General features: G+C 41.1%; 1 protein-coding gene across 6 annotated transcripts in view; it reads right to left on the minus strand.

Annotated features, from left to right (window-relative positions):
* The window catches only part of PTPN13 (protein tyrosine phosphatase non-receptor type 13), a 289,441-nt gene that overhangs the window by 21,434 nt on the left and 240,549 nt on the right, over positions 1–27,458 (minus strand). For 5 of the 6 annotated variants that reach the window (XM_068233487.1, XM_068233483.1, XM_068233482.1 and 2 more), the window contains 15 exons: positions 22,104–22,318; positions 21,828–21,926; positions 17,846–18,210; positions 16,166–16,325; positions 13,645–13,803; positions 13,035–13,206; positions 12,730–12,940; positions 11,682–11,743; positions 10,732–10,793; positions 9,370–9,525; positions 7,153–7,297; positions 4,352–4,507; positions 3,975–4,057; positions 2,490–2,536; positions 564–652 (listed from right to left, as the gene is read on the minus strand). In XM_068233487.1, the coding sequence (XP_068089588.1) occupies positions 564–652; positions 2,490–2,536; positions 3,975–4,057; positions 4,352–4,507; positions 7,153–7,297; positions 9,370–9,525; positions 10,732–10,793; positions 11,682–11,743; positions 12,730–12,940; positions 13,035–13,206; positions 13,645–13,803; positions 16,166–16,325; positions 17,846–18,210; positions 21,828–21,926; positions 22,104–22,318 (2,181 nt within the window). The remainder of the gene's footprint in view (positions 1–563; positions 653–2,489; positions 2,537–3,974; positions 4,058–4,351; positions 4,508–7,152; positions 7,298–9,369; positions 9,526–10,731; positions 10,794–11,681; positions 11,744–12,729; positions 12,941–13,034; positions 13,207–13,644; positions 13,804–16,165; positions 16,326–17,845; positions 18,211–21,827; positions 21,927–22,103; positions 22,319–27,458) is intronic. The other variant, XM_068233484.1, reaches the window with a different exon arrangement.

Raw genomic sequence — 27,458 nt, forward strand, 5'->3', positions numbered from 1 at the left:
TGATCTCTAAATTAAATAGAATATTGTATCGATTGTACATACAATCGACATTGTATTGTGTGTGGACTCACCAACTAATCAAAAAGGGTACTTTGCCTGCAGTGGTGAATGCCTTCAGAATTCCCTCAGGGTCTGAGGCTGAATGGTTAATTTCGGTGAAGAGAACAGGAACTGGAGGGTGATGTCACAACCCCCAAATTGAAAACTGAAGAACATGAATTGTGGGTGGATGGGGGGCTGACCAAAAGTCAGCCTCCTGAGTTCCAGGAGAAGTATTTTTAGCATCAAAGATGCAAATATATTGTATATATTAGAAATCAAGCCCACTTCATGTATAAGTCAATCTTTTACATTTTGACCCCTTAAATTAAAGTACTCAACCCTTGCAGGATACATATCCAACTTTTTATTGAATGTATAAGCCTGCTCTCTTCAGCAGAGAGCCAACAAAGCACATCTGTACAGGGATCCCTGGAAATCGGTCACCTGAAGTGATACAAAACAATTTGGAGCAACAGAAATCAATGTTTTCTCTGAAATAGTATTTACATAATGATCTTTACCTAGCAGATCCTTGTGTACTAGCTGCACACAGTTGTCATTGCTTGTTGCTTCGATTTCTTGTCTCCCTATGTATTGGCGACCAAGCAGTCTAGAAAGAAACAAAAATATAATGCAAGTTCCTTAATTGTGAAAAATCATTAAAGTTGAACTCCAGTTCAGTGTGAGCAGAGCTTATTTAATATTTTATTTTGTGTATGAGATCCGTGGTTACCTTATGGCAAATAACCTGTCAACTTTAGCAGCCATTTCCTATAGCGTCAATTTCCAGAGCTGCAGGGTTCTTAGGGAACTGCCTGTGCCCTTCTAAATTGGAACTTTGAGGGCTTGTTCACACTATGGGCTTGATTCAGAAAAGGGTGCTAAGTGTTAGCACGCCAGTGAAAAGCCACTTTGCATGTGCTAACATGCTTTGCACGTGCTAACTAGGGTGCTAAGTAGTTAGCACATGCGAACTACTTAGCACCGTAGTTAGCACATGTAAACTACTTAGCACCGTAGTTAGCACATGTAAACTACTTAGCACTCTAGTTTTTTTTTTTAAAAAGCAGTGTTCATTCAACAACTAACTTTTCCAACAGTCTGTAAAACAGTCTGACATCAATTATTAAATCCAACAAAGTATATAGCTTCAGCATCAATTATCACTGTGGAAGATGAGAGGTATTGTTAACAATAATATAATGATCGTCACATAATATTTAAAGCTCAGATTGAATTTAAATTTCCAAATATTCTATCTTTTACAAGATCATAATTAGCAAGACCAGGGGTATCTAACCATGGAGCTTAGCACCCTAGTTAGCACGGTGCTAATAGTAGTTTGCATGTGTTTAACTATGGTGCTAAGTAGTTTTGTATGTGCTAACTACTTAGCACTCTAGTTAGCACACCCAAAGCCTTTAGGCGTGCTAACTGGGTTAGCACCGTTTACTGAATCGAGCCCTATGAGCGTTTCTGATTTTTTTTTTTAAGCGCTGGTGAAGCTCAGGGAAAAGCATTCTATAAATCGCTCAGTGCTTGCAATAGTACTGGCGATTTACAATGTGAACAAGGCCTAAAAGCTGGAAAATGCTAAGTCAAGTGGCAGAAGACCCACCAACAGAATGTATGGTTAACACCTTTTACTTTTAAGCCAACATAATTAAATGCAGAACCCTTATTTGACATAAACCTTTATCATGTAGGCACTCTACATAAGGTGGAGACAAGATGTACTGCTAGAGCAAGACATTTATTGGGATGATTTTTTGGCAACTGGGGGACAGTGAGGAGCAGAGCACAAGTGAAGCTGCAGACCAAACCCAATGTAAATCCATGTAACTACTGGTGGGCGTTTTGGCACCTATGGTGTAGCAGGAGTCAACTGATGGGAAGAACAATGGTTTTGGCCGTTGCTCGAGAGTGAAGTGTACAAGTATGGACATGGGCAGTGGCCTCTCCAATAAAACTGCATTGTCATCTGAACAGGAAATGGAGCTTGAAGAGCCAGCAGCCAGGCATTTTAACTTTATGAAAGCATGGGAGGCCGAACTAGGGCTTTCTAAATATTTCCTTATGGAACAAAGTTTTAACAAAAAAAATAATAATTTCCTAATGAAATCCAATAAAATGTTCCTTTTAAAGGTGGCCAAACACATATTAATCAGATTAGCTGACATTTGCTAGATTTGGCAGTTCTAATGAAATCTAGTAAGTATTAATTATGTTTTGGAACATGAACATTCCAATAATTTCTCATGACAAAGAAAGCGTGTATGGACTACATGAAAGGAATCTTTATTGTTCTACATGCAGTGCTTTCATTTTATTGATACTATTCACAGTTGCATAGCCCTGCTTAGTCATTACAGTTCTATAAGAACTGGAGTATGATTTTCCTAAAAGACCGGGGCTCTATATTTATCAATATATAGGTTTTACCTTACCTCTCATTCCTGTTGCTGTAAGGTCCCATACCATTCATTTTAACTGGCTACAAATAAAGAAGTGCCCTGGTTATTAACGTGGAATATAAAAATGTACATTCATATTAGCAATTTTACATTTCGCCAGCATACCACCCGTTTGGTTAGATATTCCTTACATCTAGCCCAAAATATTGGCAGCAAACCTATCTATGCTCTGTTTGTTGTATGTGTGCATTTGGGGTAATAAGTAGAAAAATACACTCTAAGGTCTTAATAATGAAAAATAGAATTTTAATTACATCAGAATTACTCCCTCCGCTGACACTTCTCTCTCTGGCCCTTATTCAATTCACCTTTCCGCCAAAGTTTTCTCCTAGGCGATCATTTTGCATCCTTTGTTTAAAAGAACTTTTCAGCACTCTGCAATTGAAAAAGTATCTAAAAGTAGGTGAACAATTGCAGTCAAAATTATTCTGAGTATTTTTTTTGCTTGCTGGTGGCTTAAAAGGCATTTTATTGATAAGGTGTGGAAAGATGACCTAGGAGAAAACTTAGGAGAAAAAGGTAATTTAATAAGGGCTTCTCTTTCTAAAAAAAATAATAATAAATAAATAAATAAATAAAAAAAAGATATGTGCCATACCCCATGTCCTGCCTACTTAGGCATCAGTAATGATGTCACTTCAATAAGGCAGGTAGACAGATGTTTAGACAATTATTAAATTGCAGAATATGGACCAAAATTAGGTCACAAAGGTATCATAGTGGTGGCTGGATAGTGTAATGGTTAAGGGCTCTGCCTCTGACGTAGGAGACCTGGGTTCGGTAAGGAGTTCTTTGGGCGAGACTCCCTAACACTGCTACTGCCTACTGAGTGCACTCTAGTGGCTGCCTCACAAGCGCTTTGAGTCCGACAGAAGAAAAGCGCAATACAAAAAAAAGGAATTATTATTATTATTAATTATTATACCATCAACAGCGATTTATTTACATTTTTCCAACTGCAGGTGCACGCATACAACAGGGATAACAGGACTGCAATTTTTAGACAGTTATTTTGCTAGCCTTTTACCAACCCTTTCTATGACGCACTCGTTGTTGGAAAACGTTGATAACAGGTAACAGGATTACTAGCCAATCGGAGCATTCCATTAGTAAGAGAGGTTCTGATTGGGGTCACCAAAATCTCAGGGATTCTGTCTATCAGCTCCCACACTGCACACAGTAGCACACAAGATGCTGGGATGTTAAGACACATCTTGGCACAAGGATCTTGCCGTGAGTATCTCTATTTGTAAAGTAAAATGCATTTTACAACTATTTCACTAAAATGTGCAATGTTTCACTACGATGTGTTTTTAACGTTGAGACAAATTTCTGTGTCCTGATGAAAAAATAAGTAAACCAATAAAACATTCTTGCTTTAATGAACTCATAAATCCTGTATTGTAATCACATATCTGCGTAAGAGGTTCCAGAACGGAATAATGACATTGTGTATACCTCTGGAGAGTCATCCGGCAATGACGAACCATCACAATCTGTGTCCTCTGCTTTCTCATCCAGGTCTTCCTCATTTGCATCCTCTGTGTAACAAGAATATATGAGAAATCTGCTGTTGGAAGCACAGTCGACTGCAAAGATATATTGAAATGTATGGCTATTCAGAGAAATCAGAGTTCTAAAAATTACATAAATTACGGATGTCAGGGGTCCTGATGTAGGTGGAAACTAAGCAATGTTTTTTTTAAAAAGGTTTCAGTGGCACACCACCTGATTCTTGAATGTAATGTTCCATCATTAAATGATGGGAGGGAAAGATTAAAGCCTGCCAAAAGGCTACTGGCTTCAGTATACAACAGAGACACGTGTACAAGTACCTAAGTAGTGTTCTTCTGAAAGTGCATTCTGACGGCTCAACTGTAAAAGATTCTGCGTTTGTTCATGAACAACATCAAGCAAAGACTGAATGACATCATTCTGATCCTCTTCATCATCGTCATAGTTTTGGTTGTCTCTTGCAAGAAACTCAGGGTCTAATAAAAGGAAAGTGTAAAAATATCAGAAATCTAATGCCACTGGTTGCATGCTTGCACATTCTTTTGCTAAGCAAATTAGGTAAATAAAATTTGGTCTGTATGGGGTTTCTAGTTCCCCCCACAATGCAAAATAATAATAGAATAACACCTATAATATAAACAACATCAGATTGCCACTTTTTTGCTCTCCACTTTCAAAATCTTAATGCCTCTATTATAAAGACACATTTATAAAAGTTCAATCAAATGTTGTTACCTGATGATTAGTCCTTTGTGTGCAATAGCATAATTCACCAAAGACAGCTTTCAGAAGCCCTATTCACTTGAACAGAATAGTGTAGTTGCAGGGGTGGCACACCTTACCCTTAAAGAAAGTGGGTGTTGCGACCTGAGGTGCCAAGCCAAGCCACCAAGAAATCTTGCAGTCAATTGTAAATTCAGGTTAGCACACCAGTCTTGTGAATGCAATAATCCTTTTTATTGCTCCATCAGCACATATCATGACAATTGTTTCGGAGCCACTGAGGGTCCCCCTTCTTCAGAAAGTGCACTTTCAGTGACCTCGTAACAATTGTGATAATATGTGCTGATGGAGCAATAAAAATAACTATTGCATTCACAAGACTGGTGTGCTAACCTGGATTTACAATTGACTCACTCTCAAGTTGCAGCATGAAGCTAACTGAGTTTATTTGCAGCACTTAAAGTAAACCAGTGCCGAGTTAATAGGAATAATCAATACTTACCCAAGGCTTCCTCCAGCCCCGTAAGCACGTGCGAGCCCCTCGCAGTCCTCCCGTGGTCTGCCGTTCAGCCACGATCAGCCCCGGTAACAGGCTCAGTCGCGTCAAGTCGTGGCCTTCTGCGCATGTGCGGGAGGTCCGCGCATGTGCAGAAGGCCACAACTTACCGGGGCTGATTGCGGCTGAACGGCAGACCACGGTAGGACGGCGAAGGACTCACGTGCTTATGGAGCTGGAGGAAGCTCCGGGTAAGTATTGATTATTCCTATTAACTCAGTTCTGGTACACTTTAATAATTTTTCAGGTGTAGATCTGTAGAAAACTAGCAAACAGGATGCTTCAAACAAACATCACCGTTCTCCATTCTTGTATATGTTACGGCCAGAACCCGAAGTTTGGCCACTTCTAGTTCTGGCCGGCCACTTCGGGTTCTGGCCGGCCAATGTGCGAAGTGGCCGCTGCGCTGCGGATAATGTTAGAAACGGATTGATTCCTGCGACATTAATGTATCTTCTGGCCGCAGCGCAGCGGCCAAACGTATAACCACTTAGTTAATTTGTTGCCATTAAGCCGGCGGCAATGTAACAATTCAAGCCGCCGGCTTTTTATCTGCCTCTCTCTCTCTCTCCTCTTATGGCCAGCCGGCGGGGGACACGCATGTCCCCGAGAGTCGTTCGTCGCAGCAGGAGCAGCAGAGCGGGGAGGCTGCAGACATTGCTTCTGCCAGCACCCACTCTGCAAGAACGGCAGGCTACCCTGCCGCGACGAACGACTCGGGGGGGACACTCGTGTCCCCGCCGGCTGCCCATAGGAGAGCGAGAGAGGCGGGGGGAGGAGAGAGGGCGGGGGGGGGGGGGGGAAGGAGAGAGAGGCAGAGAAAAATCCGGCGGCTTGAATTGTTACATTGCCGCCGGCTTAATTGCAACAAATTACCTAAGTGGTTATACGTTTGGCCGCTGCGCTGCGGCCAGAAGATACATTAATGTCGTAGGAATCAATCCGTTTCTAACATTGGCCGCGGCGCAGCGGCCACTTCGCACATTGGCCGGCCAGAACCTGAAGTGGCCGGCCAGAACTAGAAGTGGCCAAACTTCGGGTTCTGGCCGTAACATATACAACATTCTCCACTTACAAAGTAAAGAATGCAATTTAGTGAGCAATAAGGTGGCAATCATACAGATGACAACTTTATTCAAGGGTCATCCAGAAAGTAACAGCCGTTTGCTTTTATCTGCAACACAAGGTATTTTTTCTGTGTAATTAAACGTATCTCTGTCAGGTTAACCTCATCTCTCCCTGCACGACTTGTCACTTGACTGCAGAACCCCATCAGCATTAACATGAACCCCCATCAGCTCCTGCTACCCAGAAATTAGCAGAAACTTACACATTTGGAGATAAGGTATTGTATGATACAAAGATAATAGAACTTGGCTTCAAATTGATGCAAAAGCAGCAGGATATAATCTCCAAGGAATTGTATGCGCTTGTTGCTGTTACTGCTTTTGGGGTGTTGTGTCCTTCATTCACAATTCTGGTCAGTTTGGGCAGGAGTGGTGTACATGTTAAATGATGCCAACCGGTAAACCTCTCTTATGCTGGGGATACACGGTATGTTTCTGTACCATGTATCGACCAGCTGATCCGGCCAGCTGATAATATTCAGCTGGCCTGATCAAGCCGCTCGACCCCCGCCAGCTCAATTCCCGCCGGCGGACAATGGCAGGCAATCGAGCAGCTGATAAGGAGTGCCAGCGGGGACGAGCGGCAATCGATCCACGTGGACGAGCAGTGACGCGGCGGGAGTTGATCCGGCGGCTAATCGCCCGCCGGATCGACCCGTGTATTGCTAGCTTAAGGAATACCTATTACTATGCTGATGTGATTAACTCCACTTACCTAAGTTTCCATTACATTTGTCTAAATTGGACGTGTCTTTTGGCATAAGCTCCCGGGCTACTTCAATGTGCAGACGTCCCTTTGCATTTCGCAGACAGGACACTGCTTTACTGTGTGTAGCTCCATGCAGGTTCTCCCCATTTACCTGTAAAGCAAATACGCTGTTAGTGAATGAGGTTGTAGGGCTTATTCATACCATACCAACCTGCCATCAGTGTAACCTTGCACTGGCCACAACCAGCCCAGTATAGCAAAAAGCCCTCTGCTAAGAAGCCCTTCATTGCATGCAAAGCACTACATGGTGAAAATGCAGCATGAAATAACTGGGGCTAAAGCACTAAGGCTGGAGAACAGCAGAGGAACTAACATTTCTGCTAATATGTGCTAAATATTTCACATTTCCACTGGGACATATCACAATGTAATAAGGATTACGAAAAGGTTAGTTAATTCGAATTTGCACCATTGCAGTCACATAAAAGCACCTGACACACATTTTTAATAAACGTAATCAGGCATTACTGACAAAAAAATGGTCCTCACTGGAGGTGCTACACATGACTGCAATACAGTAGTACATCCAGGGGCGTAATCAAGGGGGAGCAGCCACTGCGACCGCAGGAGGGGCCAGAGGTGTGGGAGGGTCCCAACTGCTAATCTTCCCTTTCTCTGATACTCCAGATCAGGTGGTGTTGTGACTACACATATTGTAGCTGTGAAGATGCTGATGGCCACACTTGTTTTATGACACTTGTATGATAAACCCCCATGTTGTGAGGGTCACCGAGGGAGGCAATTTAAGGGTTGTGAATATTCAGAGGGGGGGGGGGGGCATCACAGTGTTACTGGTGGGCCCCATAATTTGTAGCTATGCCCCTGATACATCTGTTCATTTACTAACATTACAGGAAGCCAGCTATGTTCTGATATGAACCATGTGAAGGCTTGCACTCTTCTGTAACCTAACAAGCTATGAAAAACCCAGCTGAGCTTTATAGAAAGGTACTTCGGTTTTCCAGTGATCTCCATGGATTTCCAGTCTTAGGAATCAACACCAGTGGCCCTGGTGTGCAGCAAATGCTCTGCTTTCATTCTTACACCTAGTGAAGATGTCTGGTGTCTATGCCGCTATGCTATAGGGATCGATTAGCATTATAGAGAACCACAGCAAGCAGAACAATGCAAACACACAAAGACAAAAAACAAGCAGTCATTTTTTAAGCATAGCGCTTCAAGGGCACACAGTTAGTAGCTTTATAAAGTGTCTCAAAAAGATCTCCAGAAAGTATCACCACTGCTATAAAGGAGGTTCCTTGTGTGACAGAAGAAAAAAAAGAGCCCCTTTTGTGACAAATCTCCCCAACTATATCCACATTTATCAGATATCTCTGGCAAGAAAAATCACAGAGGCAAAGTAATATTATCCAAAGGCATGGTGTCACTAACCACTGACAAAAAGGGAACACATCTAAACCATGTTGGTTCAGTGAGCTAGAATTGAATTAGTTCTCGTATGCTACAAAGGCTAATGCTGGGAATACACGTTAAGTTTTTACTTTAGATAGATGGGTTCGATAGATAAATTCCAACCTGTTGGATCTGGTCGATTCTACTTTCGTTTCGATTCTCCTCATTCAAGTGAATGTAATTGATAAGAAAAGATAAGGAATCGAGAGGTGAATCGAGCAGTGAATCGAGAGTAGAATCGATCGAAAGCGAAAACGACGGCAAAAACGAACGCAAAAACGCATCGTGTATTCCCAGCATAACACTTTAATTAGGCCACATGGCCACTGTGAGAGAGCAGCAGAATTCTGGGAGGGTGAAAGGTAGGATAGCAGAATAGAGGCTGTGGCAGCAGAATTCTGACCACACAAAAAAAAAAGTGACTCCTCCTAGGCAATAAAGAAGGCAAGGCCAAGGGAATAAGCCTTACAGCCACTGAGGTAAAGGTACTTGCAGGTAAGGATGTAGTTTACAAGGCTGTAGATAGACAATGTAGTTGGATTATCCTACTTCAGGTGAAAATAAAAACTGCATAGACCTAAAACAGTGAAATCATAACTTGGCATTTAAATCTATTTGCTGGAACTATGAAGAAGTTTGCTATTGACTACTGGAAGCTTATAGCCATTAGCAGGATGTTGAAGGTATAGGCAAGCATACTAATTCTAAAAAAGAGAAAGTGGGGGGAAAACAGGACTTCAGAATGGTTACCTTAAGCACTTTGTCTCCAACCTGTAAGCTCCCCTCTATGTCAGCTACACCCCCAGGGCTGATGGATTTCACAAATATACCATATTCACCTCCTACTAGGGAAAATCCCAGTTCTCCAGAGGCAGGCTTTTCCAAAGCAACATGAACTATGCCAGCCTTTAAGGGCACACAGAAACATAAGCAGGTTTAGATTATGGTACTTACTATACAGTTGTAGTCAAGTCTAGCGTTATTTACATGATCTGAATAAAGGCAGCAAACTGATTATGCTGACTCTAGTAAGCCACTATGTTTTCAATTAACAAAGCCTTACCCCATGCAGTAATAAATAAAACATTTTGTGAAATGTCAATTCCCAAAGGTTGTTACCGCATGGGAAACTAAAATTACCAACTTGTGGGTGAATACCTGATAAATGTCAATTCACAAAGAATAGAGCATGCGGTAAGACAAGTGAGATGTTCGGTATTTTACCTCCAGTCTGGAGCTGTCGGTAGGATAATAAACAGCTACTTGGAAAGGTTATAGAAGGGAGGAAACTGAGCAGAGGAAAGGGAAAAACTAATTCAACTATTTAGGAAAATAAGAATGTTAATAAAAACATATTCCCCTAATTTCACAATTATGTAGTAATTAAAAATGGTTTAAAAGATACTAATGGTTTCCAGCTTATACAAATGTTATGTTAATTTTATGCACCTTGGACTTAGACCTTACTTGTCAGTATGATAATAAAACAATGCTATCTCTATCACATCTTTCATCCATTTTCCATGCACTGGAGTAATGAATCAGATACAGAATCAAATATCATGATTCCTTTAAATATTGAATGAAATACCACAGAATTTCTTAAAAAATACAGAATGAAATACTGCATGAGGTAAAAAATCCTAGTGAATAGTCATGCACTTTTTCGGTAAATTACCAAACTATTACCACATGTGTTAAAATCTTCGTGAATTCGGGAAAAACACCAAATGCGGTATTTTACAGACTTTTTTTTAATTTATTTCTTTTTAAATAACAAGTCTTACCGAATTGATGCCTACATATAAAGGTAATGAGTGTGGATCTTAACTACTACTGCTGTAACTGGCCCAGGTGATGTGGGCCCATAACCTATATATTTCCCAGTGTGCAAACTGATGGCTACACAAACGCATCAAATTTACTTGACATATCCTGCACCATCCAACAACCCACAAAGAAATCCAAGGATAATGTGGTAAACACAAACACACCAAGCATAATACTGATTTGTAGTTTGTATAACAACTAAAGCTGCATCATACGACTCTGAAAGGATTTGATTTATACAACGTGTGTTATTATGAAGCAAGTATAGCATAAAGCAGCTACCTCTGTAGGATATACATCAGAGTTGTCTTCTATTCGCCTGAACCGCTCACCACCAGGATAGCCTACAAGCAATAAAACAACAAGTCTATTGGGACATATACAAGGATTATGTAAAACATTTATACTTTCATTGTTGCCAGTTTCTTTAGTGCTGAACTGCATTAAGTGTTGTTCTCTAGGCAGGCCTCACAAGAAAGGAGACAAGGGAGTACGGTGATCCAAAGCCCAGATCTAGGAGGGGACCCAAAATCATCAAACATTTAAAGTGGCATGAAACTCTGACATAACATTCAATAAAAATGTGTTTTCTACTTTTTATTATTCATACAATTATATTTGCTTTTGTTCACAAGTAATATTGTCTGTCTACAAATTACAAGCTTCCAAAGTGTAGTTTTTCTTGCCCTGAAATCTGGCATTGCATTTTATTCCAACTGCTTTTTATTATATATTAAAATCTTCTAATGAGTTGTTCTGAACCGTATGTGTGCCTGAAGCAGAGACAGCTTCTCAGAAAGTGTTTTTTACTTGTTACATTCAAATGTATCAACATTGGAATGTAAATAAAGATACTGTTATCTCCAGTTTGGATGCGGATTTGAAGCTGAATAGCAGGACAAAGTGCTTTGTTTAACCATTTCAGTGACGTTCTGCTAAAACATTTGCTGGGAAAGCAGCTTTAAAGCTGTGAGGAATCTTTTAGACCAAAGTAGAAATGCTGACTTTCAGATCACTTTAAGAAGTAATTCTCATTGAGAGAACTCTGTTAATCGGAGGGCAGACTTCACTGCACAGCAAACATCTCTGGTAGAATGCAGGACTGTGGGCGTTCTCTGTTCTTTATTTTCACTTACATATAAGAAGCATACTGTACGCATGTAAGATATGATGGTTTCTATTGCACACAGAAAAGGTAACAAGGGTATTGCCAGGCATTATGCCAGACTTACCATTGACTTTGATCTTTGTATTTGAGTGGTTTTTATTTCTTTGAACTACAGGATTTCCATCTCTAGATAAAAAATAGAATTTGAGAAAATAAATATTGCTAAAACATATTGTGAACAAAGAAAAACCTTCATTACCCAAACTAATTCAAAATGAGATTAATTTAGCGATCGCTCCTGTATTCCTGTCTACCACCTCTCTAGCTATTCCAGATCACATCGTTCTGCCTGTCCTCTCAGATTTAAACAATACATGTATTTATATTCTATTTAAATAAAATACCACAGACCTACATCATTTTTTTACAAATGATATTGTTAGGCAGGGCTTCAGAATAATAAAAATAGTATATCGTACATATTGCCTGGCTTGTTCCTTTCCGCAATTCCACATTTACTACAATGATAAGTTATGAGCTGCTAATTTCTGTGTCCATATAATACTTTGGTGTGGCAATTTGTGCTGTTAATAGCATGCAAATAGTACCTTTTAATTAGTATACTCTAAATAAGACACAGTGTATGATTTGTGAATTTTGCCACATGAGAATCCTTTGAAATCAAGTAAACTAGTTCATTCAGTGACAACCACACTTGTGTCATTTATTATTTATTTATTTATTGTATTTATAAAGTGCCAACATATTACGCAGCGCTGTCATGGAGAGGATTGTATGCAGTTCACACCCTCCTCGATCATGTGGTGTTTGTTTAAATTTCACAGCTGAACCTATTCTGCAATAATAAAATAAAGCATATTTACCAAAATCAGTGCAAGGAAAGTTGGAGCAAAACTGTTGCAAAGGTGGAGCCGTTGCTGAGAGCAACCAGTCAGAATCCTTTGGCATCTACTACACTTCCACTCCACTTTTGCTCCAATTTTCCTTCCATTGGTTCTCATAAAGTTGCCCTGCTGTACATACAAATAACCTGCTGTACATACAAATAACAGAAAAATGCCCATGAGAACACACAAATCGTGTTACCTACCTATATTAGTATCCCAAGATGATAAGCGTAAAATGAAAGGTTACAGACAGTAGTTCATTACCTTGTGACCTTTAAAACAACAACAGGATGAGCTGCTTCAAGGGCACGTTTTGCTTCATCTAGTGTCATGTTTAAGCTGCTTTCTCCATTGATATAGTGGATGATGTCTAAAGGTTTAAGGCTTCCTTCTTGATCAGCAACTGATCCTGGTTTAATACTGTCTATGTAAATAACCTGTGAGGGGCAATTGGGGCCTCCAGATAAAGACAAACCTGTATTAAAGAAAAAATAGACTTTTTAAATGACATAAGATAGAAAACATATGGGAATAGGAGTAAACCATAGATCTTGATTTGTAAATCTTACCTAGATTGCCTTTGTGGCATGTCAGAGTCACATCAGACAGGAGATGAGCAGGCACTTGAGGCTTGGGAATCTCCAAGACCCGGCCAAGCACCAAACGGACAGTTTTAGGTGCAGCTCTCAGTAGATTTACTGCTTCTGTATGGCTCACGTTTGATACATCCACGTCATTAACCTGCAGCAGCATACAGACATGACATGAGCTAACATTTGTAAAGTGTTTTTATTCCTTTGGACTTAACATGCATGGGCAAGTTAGGAGAGCTGCAGCCTTTCAGAGAGCATTGGTAAGCTGTGCTTGTGTGTAACCCAGTCAAGATCTGCTATCCCTGACATAGGCCAGGGTCATCTCCTAATGCAAGAATCCAACTAAGCTAACAGTATGTGTATGCAAGATAGTATCCAAATTGTGAATTAATACCCAAATTCTAGCCACTGCCTTACATCGCCGTCTATTCCCACTGCTAAAACAGCAAGAAGAGTATAATCACAAAAAAACATCAAATCACAAAAGCATAAAATCAGGGCACTTTCTTATTAAGACATCCATACTGCTCACTAGTACAGTACAGATGTACGAAAGCAGAAAATCCAGCAGTCGCCATATACTAACTTTAATAAGTCTATCGCCAGGTCTCAGTCGTCCATCACTCTTGGCGGGGTCTTGGATGATGTCATGAACATAGCAGCCAACACAGTCATTGGCTTTGGTCACTGTAAAGCCCAGGCTCCCTTTTTCTGATTTAGTAAGAGTTACATGCAGCTCCACCTCCTAATAAAACATGAAAAGTTGGTCACATTATTATTATGAATTAAATTAGAACTTTTAACTAGAACTTTCCATTCCAATCATTCACATTTCTTCGTATAAAAAGTTGTATAACAAAATTACATTCGTGATCCAATCTGGAAAGCATTAAGTCTTGCACCCTATTAAATAAAAAACAGCTTTAGCATGTAGAGTAATGGTAAGTTTACTCTGTATCAGTTGTGCAACAAGACAATAGATCTCCAAGGATGATCTAATTACAGGACAAATGCCTGACCATGCACAAGAACAGATGCTTTATATCCATATTTTGGTGCAGAGCTGCGCCAATTATTTGGGCGCTACAATAGGCTGTAATGAGGATTACGGCTATAGCCGCACTCCGTGACTAATTTGAGTGCCGGCAATTGCAGGAGAGCAAATTAGAAAAAAAAAAACTAGGCAATTTGCCCGCCGGCAATAGCCGGTGCCCGAATTACGTCCCCCATCCAAGTTGCTGGAATTCGGGGGAATAGCATTAACGCCACCCCAGACTTTTAGCAGGAGCAGGATGAGTCGTCTTCCGGCTTCACTCTACGCCGAAATTTGGCTGGCTCCCTCTACTACAGTATATCTATGTCCTCTGTGACGTCATCTAAGCCACAAGGAGGCAGATATAAGTCTTGTAGCTGAAGCACAGCTGTGCAGGATTGGGTTTGCTTCTGTGCACACCTCCGGCTCTATCTGCTTCAGCACTAATTGGTGAAAGCAAATATATGTTCCCTGAGACAATAAGCTTGATTTTTACCAATAAAAATACTTTTGTTTTCTCAGTTCATAGTGAAAAATACACACTGTAGCATTATTTCAGAATCAAATATCCTCACCATAAATTGTGACAGGAGCGTAATTTGTGTGATAAACAGTAGAAATAGCCAAACAAAATTTGTGTTTTTTATCTACAATAGCGCTTTTTATTTTTAAACTGTAATTGGTAAAACTGAGAATAATGAGTTTTTTCTATTTTTTTTCTCTTTTTCCTATTAAATGCATAGAAAATAAAATTGTTTGAGGGAAAAAATGTCATTCAATAAAAGCCTAGTAATTTAGGTGTCATAAGTAGGGATAACGTTATTGCTGATTAAATAGGGACATAGCTAAAATGTCAAAACTGCTCTGGTCCATAAGGGGAAAACAAGGTCTGGATGTCAAGTGGTTAAATGTATGCTTTGTATTGGCTGCAGGCATATACACGACTGCCACAGGCCTTATCTTGAGGAAGTAACAGCGCTAGCCTAGGAAATGCAACTAGAGTGATCACTAAATTGCCCTAAGCAAAAACCTTTTTCTTCTGGTTTTGGATGTTTTCTTCTTTCAGATTATTTCCCTCAGTCCTCATGTTCACATAATTCTGTACCAATAAAATCCAGGGTTACCCACTTCCTGCTTATCACTACTGAAGGGGGGTCTCAAAATTTTCCTAAAGAGTTATCAAATGAATGACAGTCAACAACTCCTAAGCAGGTTCTGAGGAGAAACTGCAACTGCTCAGCGGGTGTCACGCTTGCAAAAACACAGAGCTAAAACTCTGAAAAGTGGTCATAGCTTTTCCACTATACTCAAGATGAAAACATTTTGCAGGAGTTTCGTTGAAAATCTGCCATTCCCGATCGATCCCTTCTTTAGGGCCCTTTTACACTTATTGCAGTCCGTCACTTCATGTGACGCAAAGCGCGCTGCATCTTGTCGCAGAAGTAGTGATATTGCTAAGGGGCTATTACATTGAGCACGTGCTGGTCCCGTTGTGACGAAGCAAGAGTAACTGTGTATCGTGCACGTTTCACCCGGAAGTGATGCATACTTTCATTGGAAAGTATGCCTCACTTTATGGTCGCACCGCAGCATTAATGTGCAGTGTAAATTTTTGGGATTGTGGACAGGAAGCTGTGATAAAGCAGCAACTGAGATATTCTATGATTAACAGAATGAATACGAGTCAACGTTGTTCATCCTTCCATGTTTGTAGAATTATGCTGTAGCAATTCAAAGGAAAAGGCTACTAGCTATGCTTCTGTCTTCAGATTTAGGGCTGGTTCACACTTTATGCACTTTCGGGGCGCTTACTGATCAGTGTTAGTCCTATTACTGCACATTGCACAGTCCTATTACAATGATACCCTATTTTGGGTGATCCCACTGCAGCATTGGGAATTGTATAAATAATTGCAGTTGCACTGCATGCCGCATTTTTGGAGTGATTTCACTTTGAAGGAATGTGCAAAATTAAAACCCTCCCTCAAAAGTGCTTGGAAAATCAGACTGCAAAATTGCAATCAATTTGCAGTGTGAACCAGGCCTTAGCGAGACAGAAGAAGTGACAACTTACTGGCTCATAATCCTCCAGGTCTTTTAGCCCCAGACTTTTGAACGATGAGTCACCAAGCAATGACTTGGAATCCAGCTGGTAAGCATCAGAAGGCAAAAACTGAGGGACGTTGTCACTGGGACTGGGGGTTACATCCAGCGATACAGGAGATGGGGGATTACTGGAAATCAAAAATAAACACCCTCATTAAGAAATACAGAAACTTTATAAAATATAAGACCTTGAAAAACAGGAAGAGGAATCAACGTTTTCAAATAAGTCCTTACAGAGGCACTGTAGTAACATATAGTACAATTTAGTCAATTATTCAGAACACCCATTTTTATGGTAATTTTCCTAGTTTCAGCATCACAAACACATTCTTTACCATATATATTGCTCTAAATTGAATGTAGCCCTGCTGTCCCAGTGATGTTAAGTTTAGCCGAGGCTGATGAGCTATGCGGAATTCAAGCCCACCCAGCATACTGGGAAACCAGGTATATTTTGTACAGGCTTCAACACTCAGTAACCAAATATTCAGCAGAGATCACATAATAGGACTAAATAGGTTGCTATCTGTTATAGTTTTGAAATGTAAATTGGGGAGAGGAAAGATTTTACAATGGGCAAACACTGACTAAATAATAAATGAATATGGTAAAATGTAAGCAATTTTAATCAATCTGTTATTTTCACTACAGTTCCTCTTTAAGTAGTATTGGCACCCTGGCAACTGAGAACCTAAGTGATGAAGGGGAAAATGTGACCTTACAAATTACTACATACAAAGGCCCATCATTTTTGTGCCTACCACTGATCCTTTATGTTAGGTACGGTTTTGGTACTGTAACAAGACTACATGTGCAAACGGACCAGAAAAGTGTGACTAAAACTCTGTGATGTTTCGTCTAAGGGTCGGTCCACACTTCTCCCGTTCCAGATTGAATCCGTGTCAAATGGATCAGTTTTTCTGAAAAACTGATCCATTTGACACAAATCTGATCTGGCTGGTAGGGTACGTTCTGCACACGCATCGATATTTACGCATCGCTGCTCACCTCTCGCCACTACCGCTCGTCCCACCGCTTGGTTCCTTCCACAGCCTGGAGGCCAGCAGAGGCGTGGCTTTCCAAAGGCTGCAACAGGCCAATTCTGCCTAGCAACAGGGAGAATTTTAATTGGTTCAACATGAACCAATGAGAATTCTCTCTGTTGCTGAGGATTCCCATTGGTCTATTGGAACCCAAGGGAGAATCCGCATGCTTCTGTTTGCCTCCGGACTCTTCGGAATGGATTGAGCGGCGGTGATGGATAGCCGGATGCGAGAGTATGATGTCCCTATGGGATGCGGCCGAAACAGGCGATGCAGATGTGGTGACTAGCCTAGTGAGAGCGGACAGTGTCTGTTCTCATAGGCTTGAATTGGACACGTTTTCCTGTCCAGTCTGGGAAAAAGTGCAAAATCTGGACTCTCCACAACGTTTTCTTTCCGTGCAGCACAGATCCGTGTGCGATCCGTGTTTCTACACGAGTGGAAGCGGGTCCTATTTTTAATAGGATCCGTATCCTCCGTTTCTGCAGAACTTTAAAAACGTATCCCACGGATACGTTTTTAAAACAAGTGTGTACCAGCCGTAAATGACGTGTGGGTTATTTATACTGACTTGCCAAATACTGCTTCAATGTCACACAGCTTACCTGTCATCAAATTGTGGCTTGTATGGTGTCTGTTCTGGTGTGTAGAAGCTGGAGCGCACGGTTTCTTCTTGGAGATCAGAGATATCACCCTGACCATGGAGTGGCACTCCTGAGGGAGTTTGGTACACTGTAGCATTCCAGGCTTGCATCTCTTCCTGTATTGGTATAAAGTCTTCTTCACCAGTTCCACTGCTGTCACTATAGCTGTCTCTCCTAGAAGGGTTCTTCAGTCTCCGAGCACTTATATCTGTCACCTCTTCATTCTCATCAGAGCTGTCACCTCGTTTATGTGACAAGTGATCCGTGCTACCCAAGCCACTTTGCTTCTCTTCAGGTAAAGTCTTCTGTGGGGTATTTAGTGGTGTCTAGAAGAATTAAGATGAACAATAAGATTAATATAAATACTGTTTTAGTAAGCATCAACATCAGGTGATGAAGACAGCCCCATCTACTTCTAAGGTGGTCAGCAGAAGTGCCAAGCAGTGCGCAGCACTGCCAGGGGGAACTTTCTTATGTTCACAAATATGGAAGAATTATTACATTTTAGTGTTGTTAATTTTTACTGCTAGATATATGTTCAGGTGGCCACACAAGTTATGATTTTTCTGTTCGATTTTACCACAATTCAATGAAAACAATAGGTTATAAAGAAAAATAGAATTTTTAAAAAATATTTGACTGAGAAATCTGATTGAATTTCCAGCTTGTTTTCAATTCTTTTGAAGCTCAACACACACCATACAATCTTGGTTGTACAGATTTACCAAATATATGTAGTAGATGGGCCAACAAATTCAAAATACCTTGAATGATTAATTGGATAAGCTCTTATACTACATGAAAGTGGTAAGATTGAACAACCAAGATTGTATGGTGTGCGTTGAGCCTTAGATTGATTTTTCTTAGTCTATTCAGACCAGCTTTACTAAGAACTTTATGATGTGTGATAGATTGTCAAATTGTATTCAACCTGAATAAATTGTATGTAAGTATTCAGTACATACCAAATTGTGTTTATTGTTTGTACAAACAACAAAAAGATGAAATTATGAAAGTGTGTATATAAAAAAAAAAATGTCTCGCTCCATCCACCATTGTCGTGTTGCACCACAGACTGTCCAGTAGTTGGTGGATGCTTTAGTCCAGGTCTGGGAGGAGACCCCTCAGGAGACGATCTGCCACCTCATCAGGAGCCTGCCCAGGCATTGTAGGGAAGTCATATAGGCACGTGGAGGCCACACACACTACTGAGCCTCATTTAGTCTTGTTTTAAGGAGATTACATCAAAGTTGGATCAGCCTGTAGTGTTTTTTTCCACTTTAATTTTGAGTCTGACTCCAAATCCAGACCTCCATGGGTCGATACATTTGATTTCCATTGATAATTTTTAAATGATTTTGTCAGTGCCCTTAACTATGTAAAATAAGTATTTAATAAGAATATTTCATTCATTCAAATCTAGGGTGCCTTATTTTTGTGTTCCCTTTATTTTTTTGAGTAGCATATAATGAAATATAAGGCTATGTTAACATTGGGAGTTGCATTCCCTGTGATAGCGAAAATGTAACCACGTGTTATCCATGCATTGCATATGGGGGCATATTATTACAGTGCCAGCAGTTAGGCGCAGGGCGAGCCAAATGACGGCCCTCCCTGCTGCTGCTTAGCTCCCCAGTGGCGTTAAATACTGTTCCCCCTTTGAGTTGTAGCAACTCGGAGGGAGATGTAATTCGGGGTCTGGCAACCACCAGAGCCCTGAATTACCGTTACACGGGGCGTGCAGCATAACATTGCTATAATGGTGCCCAGCTTCGGCGCTGGAATTAACTCATCCATTGCATACAGTCAATGTATGATTCATTGTCCCCGCTAACATGCGACTTTTGGGGTAATGCACTGCATGTTGTGCATTAGGTTGCCGCACACCGTTATACCACACTAATCGCACTGTGAGGGTTGCATCGGTGGTGCACTGCAGTGAGGAAAGCTGTGTTACAATGGGATCATTACTCTTCACTGCTATGCTCCAGTGTCAATGTAGTCTAACTGTATTGTACTTGGTTTATATGTTAATTCAATATATAGAAATTGATAGATATACAGAGATGTTACATTTGAAAATATTAAGAATCAAAATTATTAAAAGTTGAGTAAGATAAAGGTTTTCAATCCAACCAACTATTGAGCGGTTTACAAAAATTTTCCTGAAATTGCAGCAATATTGATCACACCTGTGTGTTAAAATGCACAATTTCTTCAAGACCTCCATACTAAAAACTAAAGGTTTCCACACAGGTTACATTTTTTTTCCTGATTTGACCAATCTTATTGTACAGACCTGGCCAAAAGTTTTGAGACTGTCAAAAATATTGGAAATTAGAAAAGTTGGTGCTTAAGTTTTTATAATAGCACTTTGCATATACTCCAGAATGTTATGAAGATCAGATGAACTGCATAGTCCTTTGCCATGACAATTAAATGAATCCCCAAAAAACCTTTCCACTGCATTTCATTGCTGTCATTAAAGGACCTGCTGAGATCATTTCAGTAATCGTCTTGTTAACTCAGGTGAGAATGTTGACAAGCACAAGGCTGGAGATCATTATGTCAGGCTGATTGGGTTAGAATGGCAGACTTGACATGTTAAAAGGAGGGTGATGCTTGAAATCATTGATCTTCCATTGTTAACCATGGTGACCAGCAAAGAAGCGCATGCAACCATCATTGCATTGCATAAAAATGGCTTCACAGGCATGGATATTGTGGCTACTAAGATTGCACCTAAATCAACAATTCATAGGATCATCAAGAAATTCAAGGAAAGAGGTTCAATTCTTGTTAAGAAGGCTTCAAGGCGTCCAAGAAAGTCCAGCAGGATCGTCTCCTAAAGAGGATTCAACTGCAGGATCGGAGTGCAACCAGTGCAGAGGTTGCTCGGGCATGGCAGCAGGCAGGTGTGAGCGCATCTGCATGCACAGTGACGTGAAGACTTCTGGAAGATGGCCTGATGTCAAGAAGGGCAGCAAAGAAGCCACTTCTCTCCACAAAAAACATCAGGGACAGATTGATCTCCTGCAGAAAGTAAGGTGAATGGACTGCTGAGGACTGGGGCAAAGTCATATTCTCTGATGAAGCCCCTTTCCAATTGTTTGGGGCATCTGGAAAAAGGCTGGAGAAGAAAAGGTGAGCGCTACCATCAGTCCTGTGTCATGCCAACAGTAAAGCATTTAGAGACCATTCATGTGGGGGGTTGCTTCTCATCCAGGGGAGTGGGCTCACTAACAATATTGCCAAAAAACACAGCCATGAATAAAGAATGGTACAAAAACACCCTCCAACAGCAACTTCTTCCAACAATCCAACAACAGTTTGGTGAAGAACAATGCATTTTCCAGCACGATGGAGCACCGTGTGATAAGGCAAAATTGATAACTGAGTGACTCGGGGACCAAAACGTTGAAATGTTGGGTCCATGGCCTGGAAACTCCCCAGATCTTAATCCCATTGAGAATGTGTTGTCATTCTTCAAGAGGCGGGTAGATAAACAAAAACTAATTCTGAGAAACTCAAAGAAGTGATTATGAAAGAATTGGTTGCCATCAGTCAGGATTTGGCCCAGAAGTTGATTGAAAGCATGCCCAGTCGAATTGCAGAGGTCCTGAAAAAGAAGGGCCAACACTGCAAATACTGACTCTTTGCATAAATCTCATGTAATTGTCAATAAAAGCCTTTGAAGCGTATGAAGTGCTTATAATTATATTTCAGTACATCACATAAACAACTGAAACAAAGATCTAAAAGCAGTTTAGCAGCACACTTTGTGAAAAATAATATTTTTGACAGTATCAAAACTTTTGGCAGGACTGTACAATCAGATTGGTAAAATCAGGAACAAAATGTAACCTGTGTGACAACCTTTAGTTATTAGTAAAAAGAAGCCTTGAAACATATGGCAAAGCCCCAAGCATAACTCTCTTCTTACCAGCATCACAGAACTGATTTCTGGCAGTACACCAGTTGGTGGTCTGCACATCAGGAGAGTAACTTCTGGAGAGGATCCCCTCAGAGCTGACACCACTTCCTGAAGGAAAAAGTAGAAAGACATCAATAGTTTGCATTTGCTGCCCAGCAGGTAACTGTTAAGAGCTGAGCACTCTGTATGCGTTTTCCAATGCTGACGTACAGCGATGGTCTGTCAGGGACACATTATAACCATTTCACATATACATACATTATAACCATTTCACATGCAGCTTACCTGCTGTGTACGTCCTTTCAGCGAGGCTCCATTCACCTTCAGAATAACATCACCAACATTTATTTTGCCACACTCAGAAGCAGGCTGGCCTGGGAACAGCTTCTTCACTCGGACTACGCTTAACCCACCCTGGCCTTGAACGAGGTTTTCTTCCCGGGAAAAGCTAAACCCCAGTCCAGAGCTGTTCTTCACTAATTTCACCTCATACGTGTTGTCTGGAACAATAAAAAAGTAATATTCTCACAAAGCCAGCTGCTAGCCAGATGCTTAGTTAATATAAAATCAAGATGAAAGACAGGGACAAAATACAACTAAATTCCACGTATCCAACAGTATATGCAAATGTGTATCTGAAACAAAAGGTCCATATTTCTGGATGAGCAATATTAAAAGGAACCTGAAGCAAGAGGTATATGGAGGCTGCCATATTTATTTTCTTTTAAACAACACCAGTTGCCTGTCTGTCTTCCTTATCTTTCTGGCATCAGCAGTGTCTGAATCACACACCTGAAACAAGCATGCAGCTAATCCAGTCAGAGACATCTGATTTGCATACTTGTTCAGGGTCTATGACTACAAGGATTAAGGTAGCCATACACTGGTCGATTTGCCATCAGATCCGACCAACAGATAGATCGCTCTCTGATCGAATCTGATCAGAGAGGGATCGTATGGCTGCCTTTACTGCAAACAGATTGTGAACCGATTTCAGCCTGAAACCGTTCACAATCTGTGGTGGTGGTGCTGCCGCCGCTCCCCCTGCCCGCATACATTACCTGCTCCGGCCGGCGCGACACCAGTCCCCAGGTCTCCGCTGTCTTCTCCGCTCTGGTATGGTCTCCGGGTCCGGCATGCTTCACTTCTTCCTGCCCGGCAGGAAGTTTAAACAGTAGAGCGCCCTCTACTGTTTAAACTTCCTGCCGGGCTAGAAGAAGTGAAGCATGCCGGACCCGGAGACCAGACCAGAGCGGAGACGGAGCAGCAGTGACCGGGGTGAGTCGCGCCGGCGGAGCAGGTAATGTATTGCCACTCTATTGCGTCGGTCCTCGGGCACTCGAACGCCGCTAGCGACGCGCTCCCTACCCGCGGGCGATCAACGGTAATTTCCCGCACGGAGCGATCGACGGGATCGATCTATTTCGGGACGCGTGAACGATGTGACAGCAGATTCGATCCCAGTGATCAAATCTGCTGTCGATCAACGGGGAATTGGCCTAGTGTATGGCCAGCTTTAGAGGCAGAAGATAAACAAGACAGCCAGGCATCTGGTATTGTCTATAATCAAATAAATATGGCAGCCTCCATATCCGTCTTACTTCAGATGTTCCCTTTAAAGCACACCGAACACAAAATGAAAAGTCTTTATTTCACATATAGTTGCTGGAAAAAAGAAAAAAAAACACTGCTCTGTGTTTCTGTGCTTATTTAGCCAGATCAAAATGTCTAATTAGTTCTCATCAGCAACTGTGATTAGACTGCAGGAGCTCTGCTGCAACATTTTCCCCATACAGTAAACACTGATGCTTAACCGTTTCAGTGCTCCCTGCAACGTGAAACCAAGTTCAAAATTCAGGTCTTTTTACGATTTCCATAAATTGTGATGATTTTTTTCCCCATAAAGGTTATTCATGCTGTGGCTTATCTTTTATGGCAGAGAAGAAGTTCTGAGTTTAGTTCCAATTTAAGGCAATAAAGGAAAATGGATACTGTAATTTGCTTATATAACAGCCAGGGCTGGAGAACAGAGCAGAACATTGATTGATCTAGCAAACTTGAAATGGATTTTTAACAAAGAAATATAGATGGTAAAAATACACAAACTTTGCCTAGATTGCAAACTTTTCCCACCTCAGTGCAGATATATATATTTTGTCACTACTCAATCACTGCTTCCTCATGTTCTCCTGCTTTGGTAAATCATGCCTTAGTCTTTTAAATTAGTAGCAAAGCCTTTTCAGTTTTTTGGAGACAGCAGAGAAGAGATGCAAACTGAATCAAGTTTATTTTGAGGCATGTGCTCACACTAGAGAGATTACCTTTGCTTTCTGTTGCCTGTGACATGTGAAGAAGTGAAGTCCAATGGCAACATAGACAATAATAACAATGCTGTTTAGTAGTGTTGGGAGGAATTTCTAAGCTTTATATTAGGTTTCCAATGCCTGCATAACATTGGAAAGACTAGTTCACTATCTGCTACCACTGATTCCACAGGACGTCAGGGGAAATTTCCCAAAACAGGGGTAGCAATAACTTCCTACAAGAGGTTCTAACACTTAAAACCTTCAAAAACTACAACAAAACATTTTGTCTGGAGTTCTGCTTTAAGACTACAATAACATACCTCTCGCAGCGTTAAGCAAGTTTTTCATAACATTCATTTAGAATGTTAAGTCTGTGTGTGTGTATATGATGTGGTTTCGTAACACTTTCAGAATTTGTAAATAACAATTGTCAATGACCACTAGAGGGCAACAAAGCACACACCACAGTTAATTTCAAAACCACAAGTTTCATAGAAGACACAGCCCAAATAATGGAGAAAACAGCCTAGCAGAACTGCCAGTATTTCCACTAACTTGACTTTGTAACACTAAGTTGATTCTTTTCAGACATATCTAAAAATATTACAATTACAACAATCTTGTGTCAATTTATGCTCCAATATAAACCCCTGGTCTACATTTGTAAACATTCTGGTAATTCATTTAGACCACCAAATATGGGCCCCCTGGACACAGCATAGGCTGGTGAATGGGAACACGTAAACTAGGCACAATCTGGGGTTTAGATGGGAAGAGAATGGGTGTAGATTGGAGGGGGGAGAGTCTATAGAGTGAAGGGCAGACTGTGACGCACAATAGGGGGGTGATGATTGGATGTGGGGGAGGGGTGTCTATAGAGTGTAGGGCAGACTGGATTGGGAAGCACAGAATTTAGGTGGTTAAACGCAGCCATACATATAGGATTTATTTTAAAATACATGACTCACCAACAAACACAGTGTAATGTAAATGTACTAAAATTTAAGACACTCTTCATGGTTTTGTTTTTGTCTTTTTTACTAGTGTTGTCCGGATCATGAACGATTCGGATCTTTGATCCGAATCTATTTTGTGAGTCGAATCATCAAAATGAGTGATTCGGAGCGCAAAGGGGGCGGGGCCAGGAGAGACACCCCCCCCCCCTCAGCGGGCAGCGGGGTCCTGGAAGCAGAGCAGAGATGGATCGCTCTGTTGAAGGGGAGGCAGCCTTGCACAGCCACAGGTAGATGAGAGAGAGGGGACATGGGTGCCACTGCCAGATATGTGTAGAGCACACATACTGGCTGAAATGTGCTGCTCATTAAAGGCTGTCTGTTCCAGTTGTGTACAGTGAACACATTGGAAACTTTTGGCACAGCTCAGTAACGTTACAGGTAGCATGCTGGGCTAGGACAGGGCAGGCACTGTAATTGCTGTGCAATATGATCCTCCTGCACTGCTCTAAACAGCTGCACTTTACTTCTGGGAATGCTTTGGGGAATGGGAGTTGGGAGTATACAGATGAACATATAGGTGAAATATATCTAAAGCATATTACTACAGCATGTGGGTATTGCGTGCAAACAAACATTTCTGCTCTCTGCTCGTCCCTCCTCCCTTCTCTGTCCACTCCCTGCCCTCTGTCCATCTTCTCCCCTTCTCTCTGTGTGTCCACCCCCCTCCCCTTCTCCTGTCCTGCTAGTCATTTCACCCCCGAATGCTTCCCTTGTAAAATGGTCCGAGATTCGGATCAAAGATCCGGATCTTTTCAATGATCCGATTTGAACTTCGCATCTCTATTTTTTACTGGTTTTTGGGAGTGTTCTGATTGTCTGTGTTATCCAGTCTTCACAGCTGGACACACCTCTCTGTATCCTCCCCTCTCCCAACTGATGGTTGCACATGGCACAGGCAGTAAAACTGCACAGATATTGGCGTTAGCAGGGGACAGTGGGGTTTGGCACAAGGAAATTATTAATTTGTAAATTATTATTCTTATTATTGATTTATAAAGCGCCAACATATGGCACTGTACAAAGTAGGAAAACAACAAGGGGTACATAATGATACAGACAATGATATACATCAAATAGGGACACTGGTACAAAATACAGAGCTGGTGATTACAATGACAGATGTAACATGATGAATAAAATGTATAACAGAGTGCAAGCTATGAAAAGAATAACAAATTCCAAAACACAAAAGGGTGAGAGAGCCCTGCCCTTGCAAATGCAATCTAAAGGGATAGGGGTGGAAAAAGAGGTGGGGTAGTATAAAATAATCATATGCCTTGAGGCAGTATTTAGGTTATCTAGTAAGGACTGCAATTTGGCCAGAGGTCAAAGGGAAAATTACCTAAAGTAGAGCATATGCTTGTCGGAAAAAGGATTTTGTAGGGAGCATTTAAAGTGAACTGAGCACCTTTTTTTAGCACTCAGGACAGTTCTATAGCACATGAAAAATGCATGCCAACAATCTGTTTCATTATAAAAACAAACTTTCATTTTACCTTGTATTTTACATTCAAAGTAGTTATATTAGCCTGTTTCAGCAGGCCTGCCCGTCCGTCCCCGGAACAAAGATTTCAGGCAGCTAATTGTTTTATTCAGCTAATTGCCAAGAAGTAAACAATACCCTTTCATCAACAAAGGGGGTGGGTAATTAGGACTGTGTCTTCAAAGACATTGTGTGTGTCAAGATAGATAGCATCTCTGACTTTTGTAAATAAGGAATGTGAGAAGGGGAGGGGGGAACATGGCAGCTTCTATGCCAGGAGAAATTCCAGTGAAAGAGAATGTGCTCAGTTCCCTTTAAAGATTTCAGAGACACGTGAGAAGTCTTGTATATGTGAATGCGAGGAGGTAATTCTAGAGGCGGACAAAAGAAGCTCATGTGCAGATCTGAAATTGCGGATGGGTTAGTATCTGAAAACTAGTGAGGAGATGTATGGGGGAGAGAGATTGTGAAGAGCTTTGTAGGTTAGGGTTAAGAGTTTAAAATGGATCCTCTCGGTAATTGGCAGCCAATGAAGAGCTTGACAGAGAGGAGCAGCAGAGGAAGACCGAGAAGAGAGATGAATGAGACGAGCAGCCGAGTTCAGTACAGATTAGAGTGCTGCCAGTCTGTTAGTTGGTAGTCCACCAAGCAATAAATTACAATAGTCCAAGTGAGATATAATAAGAGCATGTACTATCATTTTAGTAGTGTCCTGAGTAAGAAAAGGTCAGATGCAGGATATGTTTTTGAGTTGGAGAAGACAGGAGCTGGTTGAGGAGTGAGCGTGAGGCAGGCATGGGCTTTCGAGTAGTAAACTACTCAAATTCGGAATTCA

Source organism: Hyperolius riggenbachi, chromosome 1, assembly GCF_040937935.1.
Source record: "Hyperolius riggenbachi isolate aHypRig1 chromosome 1, aHypRig1.pri, whole genome shotgun sequence".
Taxonomy (NCBI): domain Eukaryota; kingdom Metazoa; phylum Chordata; class Amphibia; order Anura; family Hyperoliidae; genus Hyperolius; species Hyperolius riggenbachi.